The sequence below is a fragment of the Oryzias latipes genome, chromosome 17 (genome assembly GCF_053564925.1).
Source record: "Oryzias latipes strain Hd-rR chromosome 17, Olatipes_Hd-rR_3.1".
Lineage (NCBI taxonomy): Eukaryota > Metazoa > Chordata > Actinopteri > Beloniformes > Adrianichthyidae > Oryzias > Oryzias latipes.
Genome location: NC_136253.1, coordinates 28545073 through 28555597, shown reverse-complemented (window position 1 = coordinate 28555597; position 10525 = coordinate 28545073). Strand labels below are relative to the sequence as shown.

Genomic DNA, 10525 nt, shown 5'->3' with positions numbered 1-10525 from the left:
TATTGACTTCAAATGCCCTATCAAAAGGCAGTTGACCCCTCTTAACGCCAATTGCCAGGATGTGGTTGACTGACTGAGCACAAAGCAGGTCTCTCAAGCCAAGTAGCTTTACACATGCAGATACACACATTGCTTGCACACACACACACACACACAAGCCAATCCTACCATACTGTATACGACTAATGTAGGAAATAAAAAATTGAGTGCTAAATTCTCATTAGGGTTTAACGTAAATAAAGGAGTAAATCCATCCCATTTTATTTTTTTGCACAATAGTAGTTATTGTAACCAGTGGGAGATACGTCAAGTATAATGGAGTAAAATGTGAATCAAAATGTTTTTTTCCTTTATTTGTTTTCTGTTTTCGGCACATGCACCCAATGAAAGGCGATTTTTAACAAAAAATAGTTTGTTAAAATATTTATAGCTGAGAAAAAATAAATAAAATAGCTTAAAAAGTACTCATCTGAAAATCTTTGTTGGTAGTACCTAATGTTCGGTTAATGAGTCATAAAGTATGCTCTGTCAAATATATGTCTTTTGGAGCTTAAAGTAACATTTTGAACAAAAACTTAAAATAAGAAAAAAAACATCAACAATGCAAAAGGTAGTTACTGCTTTGTATATGTACACAACTGATAATAAAAATTGTAGGGACAATTTACTATTTTGAGTCACTGGCCACATTGAATAGGATTAGTAGTTTAAATAAATTGGAACATTGACATCAATAACTGGGTGCAAAACAAAGTGATGTACCCTTGAGCAGATGCTTGATAAACGGTTCAATTTTGCATGTGGTGATGCAGCATTGATCCTGTTCTTTAAAAAGCTAATTAAGAGTCTATAAAAACATTAAAGCGATCAATTAAATGCTATTGGAAAAAAATGTAAAACACATGGCAAGGGTTATGCAGAAAGTTTTTTTTTTTATTAGTTTATTGGCATTGTTAATTTTAATATGTGCTCTGAAGAGCCCTGTGCAATGGCATGCAGATTTTTTCAAAGTACCTATGCTGCTCAGGAGGATATTTCCTCTCTGGGAATACCACGCAGGTGAGGATGAGGGAGGCAACGTTGGAACAGATAGTGAGGTAGATGTCAGGCTCTCATTAAAGATGCATGGCTCACTTCCATTCCTTACTTCTTCTAGGGAGAAATGGAGCATGAGGTTCCTGCTCTGGCCAGCAATGACCACTCCATGTTTCATGCATGCATGCCTGTTTTCACATGTGTGCGTCCCTTGTTCAGTCGTTCTGCAAAATGCTGAATTAGTGACTAATAAAATACTTTAATACACTTCAATACATTTTAAATAGAAATGTTTTCTTGGAAAGCAGCTGCACAGCAGAATGCTGCGGTTAATCAAAAATAATTATGTATTAGCACTTCTTCTCTCAAGGGATCTCAAGTTGAGGCATGTCTCTTATATTCTCTTCACACTTCCTGTGATTCAGCTTGGACAGAGAGGTGAAAATGGGAGACTGGAGATGGCAGTCTTTTGAACTGGCAATTGAGGGACTTAAACTCATGTAAACCCTTAAATCCCCAGTTTAGAGGACCAGAACTGATTGGCTAAAGCCCTCACAGATTTTGAACAAACTACTGGTCCCTCAAATTAGAAAAAAAAGACAAGTAAGGGAAACTGCCTTAATTACTGCAGCTGCTTGCACTGCAGCTGTTTACCCATCCACAGCTCCATTGATTACACTGAAATGGTTTTTATTAGCATCAGTAATGTCACTGGTCCACCTTCATAAGCTGAAAGGTCCAGCGTAGATTTATGATGGTGGTGTAACCACTCAAACATATTGTGCTTTTGTCCTGAACAGCTGATGGTGATGTGTAAAAATGCCTGAGGTGTCCTTTGACTCACTACTGACCATAGTTGGCAGACTGGAAATAAGGTCTTTGCTTCAGTACCTTTTGACATAATTATTAATGGTATAATTTTAAAAACTTTTTGACACTATTATGTTGAGTATTTCAGCTGGTGGACACCTTAAAATGAGCATTAAGGCTAATGGAGAAGGGTAAGGGCAAAGTTGGATAATTGGCGCCATCTGGTGTTCACATTGATCACATACATACAATGCTGCACTTGAGAAAAGCTTTTTGATAAAACAAAGTCATGCAAAATTTTATTAATTCTACCTGTATTCAGATACAGTGCAATGCCATAAATAGATTCCTCTATAAAAACAACATAGAAAAGGTGGTAAACGTCAGAGGCTTTAATCTTTGAACCTGTGAACCTGCAAACAGATAACTTTGTTGACCATTTTAGAGTTGAGCTGACATATGCTTCTTTTTTTTTCAATATTTAGGAAACGTTTAAGTCCTGTTTTTATCAACCAGGACAAATCTCAGCCACAGCAGGTTTCCTTCATGTACAGCTTTTTATTATTGATTGCTTGCCAGGTCACAGCAGTCTTTTAAGTTCTCCAAAATCTGCCTGAGCAAACCAGAAGAATGACAGCATGATGAATAAAACACGAAGAACAGGCTCAAAGCAGCTCCACATAGGTGATGCAGAACCACGTGCTCTTCTCCTATTGGGCTTTACAAACATCATAGCAGCAGGACTTGGCCTCTAAAGGGAAACCTGTCTATCCTGTGGATCTCATCTTTTAGCCTAGCGGGGATTTCCTTTTAAGTACACTGTGCAAATTGTCTGCTGGACCAGACATTCAATGCCATGTTAAGCACATCTGCAATGATCTTATGTTCATGACATTTCAAGAAGACAGAAAATCCCATTTGCGCTGCTTATATAGTCCAGCAGATTTTCTGGAAAAGTCTAAAAAATAAGGGATTCGGATTTAGTAGTGACGTATGGATGGCAACACTTTGTGATTTTCGGTCAAATCCATGGTGTTTGCAACAGAAGATGAGGTCAGTTGTACCAGTTGAACCAAGTGGAAAAAGCAGATTCCACACAATGCTAAAGGCTATAATTTAGGACTCAAATGTTCTCTTTTGATTTTAGAAGAGAGGGTTTTAAACTATGTGTAACCCTTGGGCTATCCTTGGCACTTTAACATTGGGAGTTGGGTCATCAAGACCCACTAGACAGTGCGCCAAACCTTTTTTCTTCAAGGATTTGTGATCTTTACTGGTGTCCATGGATTACATGAAATCTTTCCACCTTTATCCACCTTTGTCACGGTAGGAAGAACACGTCAATGTAAGGGTGGGGTCATCTAAGATAGCACAAGGGTTAAAACTTACTTGGTTATTAAATTATATGTTCTATATCTCCACATTTTGTTTACCATCATAAGAATATGATTTCGTATTTTTGTAAAAGATTTATCACAATAGAGACAAATAAATGTTTGTTGAAATCATATTGTTTTGATAGTAACTTAAATGTGGATAAATAGAACATAGAATTTAATAACCAAGTATGTTTTAAGCATACATCAATGTGTGTTTTTGTAAAAGATTTATCACAATAGAGACAAATAAATGTTTGTAAAAAGAAATACAGTCCAAAAGTGCTGAACAAAGTAAATAGTTTGGTTCAAATAATGTAATTATTTTAATAATTTTGTGTGATCTGAGCCTTGAAAATCTTTATTTGATAATGAGGAAGAATCTGACAAACACTAGTACGACCATCCTAATTTATTCCTGAGTGAATTGAGGTGATGGTGGTGTTATATGCAGCTCTCTTTAGTGACAAAACTAAACAGGTCTTGGTGCGAATCAGCTGGAAAAGAGAGTAAGGAAAGTTGAGGCTGCCTGCAGATGGAAAGTTCCAAAAACAAACAGCAGAAGCAAAGCAATGTGTGAAAGTGTGGTGAGACAGTTCATCTTAGTTCAGCAGACAGTAAAACGAGTCAAATTTAGCTCTGGTCAGACTGGGAACCAGTAATGACAGATAATAAAGCAGCCTCTTTAGTGTAACTTTGTGGTCACAACAGGCAGTGCATTTAGTTTGTTTAGTATTTTCTTTGTTTTTCCACTAGGTGGCGTCAAAATAAACTTTGTAAATCACTGTTAAAACAAAAACATTACTTTTAAATTTGTAATACATATAGAACTGACTTTAAATTTATGTTAAAACTATTTAATTATGACTTTATTAATGTTTTTATAAAGTGTTTATTTGTTTAATATGTACATTTGTCTTTGCTGTGTGTGAGAAGAAAAAAAACGACAAAAACTAGTTTAATTTCTTTAAGGGACAAAGAGTTTTAGCTGGGGAATGACTCAGACACAAGGAGCTCCATTAAAGGGATTATAGTGACTTTCAGTGAAGGCGTTGAGCTGCGGTAAACAGAGGGGGGAGGGGGGGGGCGCAGCAGCACTTTGAAATAGGCATGCCGGCAGAGCGCGCGGGACAGACTGGCTCGAGCACACAAACCCCAAACCTCCTCTGTCAGTGAGCCTCTCGCACCCATCCTCACCAATAATGTGAAATCAGTCGGAAAAGTCTCGTCAGATGTTCAGAGCGCCCGCCGTTGATCCTCTCGCGCCTCCTGGTTTCCAAATCCTCCCGCAGCTGACAGTCAGGTTCCAGTTGGTCACCTCCTCCAAGGATACCCTGAGTGCGATGCGGCAATGTCCCGCGGAGGCAGCTCTCGCTTGAACTCTCGCAGCGCCGTCTGGATCGTGACATTTGTCGCTATTCTGATGAATGTGATCGACGCGGACGCGTACAACTGCCATGAGGTGAGAACCGCGTTCCAGGTGCTGCAGGTCGGACCACTCAGCCGCGTCCCGGAGACACCAGGCACAGGTGAGTTAGTGGGTTTGGCCACTTAAGGCGCACCACAGACATCACAGAATTTTTTTTACTATTAATGTATTTGTTGTATTTTGCCCACTTGTACCCTGTAAAGCACTTTATCATTCAAAGTTTGTGGTTTGGTCTGAGTGAGCTGCTGTTCATCACAGTTGTCTTCTCATTCCTGCAGCTATCATCTTTTCATATAGAATCCTAATATATTAAAAATTGTCCTCCTATGTTGACAAATAGGACACAAATACTATCGCGTCGATTATATCACATGGATTTTTTTTAGTTGTTTATTCATTTAGAGAACAGCTTTCTGCACACACATTCTACATTGCAGTCTCCTCCAGCTCAGTTTAAGATCAAGCAGGTCGTTTTTTCAAAAGATGCTGACACGGAGATTTAAGAAACAGAAGTCCTTTTGTTGTTCAAAAGGTATTGTTATTTAATGTGGGCAATAAACACCTTGTGACCATCTATTTACAGCAACGTATACAGGAGCACTATTTTAAAACTCACATGTCTGCTTAAGCATTGATATACGTTTAGTGTAAACAGCCTCTATTTATCTACTCACATGAGTCTCAGATCCATCCTTAATGCATCGTTTTGTAACTGGCTCTTTGCAGCATCTTCAAATGCTTTGAAGGTCTGAGGCTTTCACTTTCATCCTGAACACCAAAAACAAATTATGTTATGAGGATAAACATTGGCTGTAAAACTGTTTGAGGCTAAACTCATCTTGAGCAGATTTTGGCTCTCATTCAGCCATGCTGAATTAGCTTGAAAGGTAACTCTGTAAACATAGCTCAGTACTTAGTCACTGCAGTTACATTACATTTGTTAAGTGTTTTCAGTTTTACTGCAGTCTGCAAGTTCTTTGAGTTTTTGGATCCACACCAGAGCAACAAAAGGCACTTAACTTGCTGAAACCTCTCCTGCAAGTGCAAGTGCCACATATAGCTTTTATTTTTGACCAACGCCATTCAGTCGCAAGTTTTCTGAGTCTGTGAAAACACAAATGCATTTATCTAATTACTTTACTAAAAAAAAAAGGACACTGGTGAACTTACCAAAAATGGTCCAACCAAACCTTTAAAGTCCCACTCCAATCTTCGTTTGAGATTTTTAAAAAGCGTTCACTGTTTTCTTTTAATTATCAAATCAAATCAAACTTTATTTATAAAATAGCGCTTCTCATACATTGCACAGCTCGAAGCGCTTATTATGTTTATGTTCATGAAGGTTTTTTTTTTTTGGCAAAAACAAAAAATCTGGATCGTTTTCTTGGAAATATAGTTTCTGCAGAGTGGCAAGAGTTCATTGGCAATTTGCCTCTGAGTTGTGGGCGGGAATATTGGCAATGAGTAAGCTTGCCCCCATTTCCCTAAACTCATCTGTTTCCACTCTCTCCCACTAGCTTACAGCCCATCACAACCCCAACCTAACATTACAGGTGCAACAAAAATGCAAAATTGGAGCTATACAGCCGTACAGATGTCAGTTCAGACAAGGACAACGAAGACGTCTCAGCTGCAGGTGGATGCATCATAAAGGAGCAGAGCAGGGAGCTTTTGGCCCGCTGATCGTAGCATCTACCTCAAAGCTACAAGCTTATTCCAACCACATTTTTTTGTCTGCTCCAGATTCACAATGATTTGAATAACGAAATACCCAGAAACACAACTTATGCTTAATTTTACTTTATATATGTCATTCATCAACAGAAACAATGCAACAAGATCATATTAAAATACCAAAGACACAACTAGAGTGGGCCTGTAACCCTTGTGCTATCCTAGGCACTTTAACATTGGGAGTTGGGTCATCTAGACCCACTAGACAGTGCGTTAAACCTTTTTTCTTCACTGATTTGTGAACCTCACTGGTGTCCATGGATTACATGAAATCTTTCCACCTTTATCCACCTTTGTCATGGTAGGGAGAACACGTCAATGGAAGGGTGGGGTCATAGGATAGCATAAGGGTTAATGTGATCCTGAACTACAGTATATCTATTCAAGAAGTTATAATAAAGAAAATATGTGATCATATTTTTAAGTGAAAGAAAGTAAAAACTTAACAGATGATGTGAAGATTTTGGAAGGATTATGATGTGAATCTCACCTGTAAAACACATTAAAGCAGTGTGATGACATGTGCCTGACTTCCACTGACTTTGGGTCAGTGAGGTGATGTTGTCGGATTGTAAAGAATAGACCATCAACTACAATCTATACTCCTCTAAACTCAGCTGATAAAAACCTGCTTATAGAAAGAAAAAAAAACCATGAGCTTATATTGGTATTTAAGTCGAGTGCTCTTAATTAACTGGGTCCTGGAAATGATCTAAATGAGGGGAATTTCTTTTGCTGAAGCCTACAAGATGGAAAATCCACAAACAAACAGCTGGAAGACAGATGCAGGAAAGGCCAGGAAAACCTTCATGAATGAGGAAACACATTTTTCTGTAATGTCTGTGGTTTCTAGGCTGACTCCAGTTGTTGATCTTTAACATCGTATTAAGAATTAACATTCATTTTATGATTACATCAATTTGTCTAATTAGGTTTAGTCAAACTAGGGGTGGTTGACACGTTAAAGAGCAGTCGTTCACAATCCTGTTCGCTGCACTTGCTTTTGGTACAGATTTTTCATGTAATGTTTAGGTGATTCTTTATGTGCTGAGGCATTTTGCTGCACCACTTCAGATACACACTCACATTTAAAAAGAAATCTGTTTTATTCTATTGTATTCTTTTGTATTATAAACATTCCCTCAATTTTCAATAGTAAAAAACTCCACCAATCTGAAATCTTGAATTAGTGGATCCAAAGTAATAAAAAAGAATGCAAGTTTTCTGAATGCAGGAACTGCTTATTTTCATCACAACAGGCTTTTCTAGTGTGTGGTGAAGCATCTTTATGTCAAGTTTGACTTGGAACAAAAAAATATAAAGTCTACTGGAAACCCTACTCTGGAGTTTTAGCCCAGTCCTCCGTGGCTGCAGTCTGGACTTGAGTGCTGCAAGTGACCCCTTCAAATCCAACCAGACCATGATAATGTGGTCATGATAAACTAGTACCTTAACCCTTGTGCTATCCTAGGCACTTTAACATTGGGAGTTGGGTCATCTAGACCCACTAGACAGTGCACTGAACCTTTTTTCGTCAATGATTTGTGATCTTCACTGGTGTCCATGGATTACCGGTACATGAAATCTTTCCACCTTTATCCACCTTTGTCATGGTAGGGAGAACACGTCAATGTAAGGGTGGGGTCATCTAAGATAGCACAAGGGTTAAATGAAACAATACTAACAGATTTGAAGTTCTACCTGGGATAAAACATCACCTGTTGAATTGTCAAGTATCACTTTTTTTAAACTTACTGATATTAAAAAAAACATTTTTTTACAACATTGTATTAGTTCCATTGTTAAATGAAGCAATGCAGCCTCAAAAGCATTCTTCAGCCACAGCTTTATGACACGGTGTTATCTATACCTTTCTTATCCATTTATTTTTGCCATTGCTGGTTGTCACAATGATGCTGAACATATTAGTGAAGCCAGTAGAAATAAAACTGAGTCGTCATAGAAGTGAAAAATGACTAACTGCAAGATGTCAGACTTCCTTAAGATATAATAAAGTTGCTTCTTAAATTGCAAGATAGTCCTGGCAGGTGTAGATCTAAAGTTTGGACCTACTTTGACATCTATACCATCAATATCTTGCAAGGATGATTTAGTAGTTTGTAAAATATTAAGAAAAGTTGCATTGTGATATTTTTTACCATGATGCATTGCATATGAGCTATCCATAAATACTTATAATTTCAATCACACATACCGGTAATATGCTGTGCATGGTTTGCAATTGTGTGCTCAGGCACATAAATAATAATTTGGAGACTGCAGTGATCATTATAAGTATTTATTTCATCAAATTAAAATAGAGAAATACTCCAGTATTAATTTTTGTCTGTTTTCCTCTGAAATATAAAGAAACTATGCAGTTTATAGGCTGTTCAACCTGTGGCATTGAGCCCTCTGGGTATGACTCAATGTGGGACTCTAGTTACAGTAGTTACGTGCACATTGGTGACAGTTTAAGTGTCGACCAGTTGGAGTCAGTCCACTGTAATTGGAAGAAGAGTCACTGATATGAGTGAGAAACATGCCTAGACGTTCATCCAATCCACTCAATATGTTTGTTTAGAACGATGTAACCAGTAGCAACAGAAACCATCAGTACACTGCAGGATATATTAGGCATTTTAAAACAATTAATGATTTTGATAAAGATGTTTTGCACATTTGCCCAACAGCAAGAAAAGCTGTCTGAAATCTAATTCTGTAGCAGTATCAACATTTATCTTAAGAACAACCCTGCATACATGGAAAAAATGTTTTTGGGACATTTTGTTTTTGCCAAAAAGGAATTAATTATGTTCTGTTGAGGTTTGAGACATATTCAAACAGGAAAATGTGTGTTTCTGTTTTTGTTTCCTTTCATAAACATATTGTTTTTGGTTGTTTAGGACACAAAACGTCAAACCTGTCTTGGTTTTCATTTGTGCTTCCCCAGTTTTAGATCAAAAGCAGAGCCATCTTCATAGTTGCTGACCAGAGGAGGTTCTCGTTGGAGTTGAAAATTTGGCGTTTATGAGCATGCGTGTGTACACAATTATGGTACACTGCTTGAGTTCTCAGATCAGATGCCAACAAAAGCAACTCTTGAAATTTGAAGTGGCAAGTCTTCAACTCTTTTCACAGTCTAATGTTTGTATTAGGATACAGTGCTGCGTTTCATGTGTGACCAACAGAATTCTCCCTGAGTAACAGGAACGTGGCAGTCAGGCTCTGGATGATCCCACTTTAAAAGAAAAGTAGCTTATCTAATTTATCTTTTTAATGCAGAAAACTATGTGTGAAAAACATTTCCCAAAGAAAATGAACAATCAACAATAAAATTAAACTCCTAATATTGTGAAAGCAGAAATTGTAGAAAGAATCACTTTTTTTAATCCCTGCTGTTATATTTAGGGCCCGAGCACGGAGTGCAAGGACCCTATTGTATCTGTTAGGTTTATTAGGGCCCGAGCACGGAGTGCAAGGACCCTATTGTATCTGTTAGGTTTATTATTATTATTATTATTTTTCTTCTGCCGGAAGAATCGCATTTTTGAGGCCTTTAACATACCCCAAAACTCACCAAATTTGGCACACACATCAGGAGTCGCGAAAAATTTCGTATTTTATGGGAAATTGGCATGGGTGCGCAAAAATGGCTCGACAGCGCCACCTACAGTGACTTTTGTCCCGACGCCCCGCATACGCTTTAACGTACAAGCTTGATTTTTACAGGGCATGTTCTTCAGATGGAGACCTACAAAAAAGTCTGAAAGGACCCACCTGTCACTCGCACAGGAAGTCTGATATATTGAGGTCAATATGTCATTTTTGCTCTATTTTGGACATTTGCAGGCCTCCTTCTAGAACGAACTCCTCCTAGAGATTTGAGAGTAATGACTCCAAACTTTGGTTTTGTAAACTAGACACATGTCCGATGTTAAATTGCAAAGCTTTTAAGTTTTTACAGAAGTTTGTGGCCGTGGCGGCGCATAGAAATTTGACGTTGTTTTGAAAACACGCCATGAAAAGAAAAATGGCCATAACTCAGCCATGCATATTCCAATCTGATCCAAAATTGATATGCATGATTGTAGTCTGACTCTGAACACATCTGCAGTGAAAGAATCCGGAAAAAGTGTAG

General features: G+C 37.9%; 1 protein-coding gene across 3 annotated transcripts in view; it reads left to right on the top strand.

Moving 5' to 3' along the window:
* Window positions 1–10525, top strand: part of gpc5c (glypican 5c) — a 134404-nt gene that overhangs the window by 23421 nt on the left and 100458 nt on the right. Inside the window, exon 1 of one of the 3 annotated variants that reach the window (XM_078934952.1) lies at window positions 4293–4750. The exons of 1 other annotated variant lie outside the window; for it this stretch is intronic. In XM_078934952.1, coding sequence (XP_078791078.1) covers window positions 4573–4750 — 178 coding nt within the window. In that variant the 5' untranslated portion in view covers window positions 4293–4572. Of the gene's footprint in view, window positions 1–4292; window positions 4751–10525 lie in introns of those variants that run through there. One more of the 3 variants, XM_078934951.1, reaches the window with a different exon arrangement.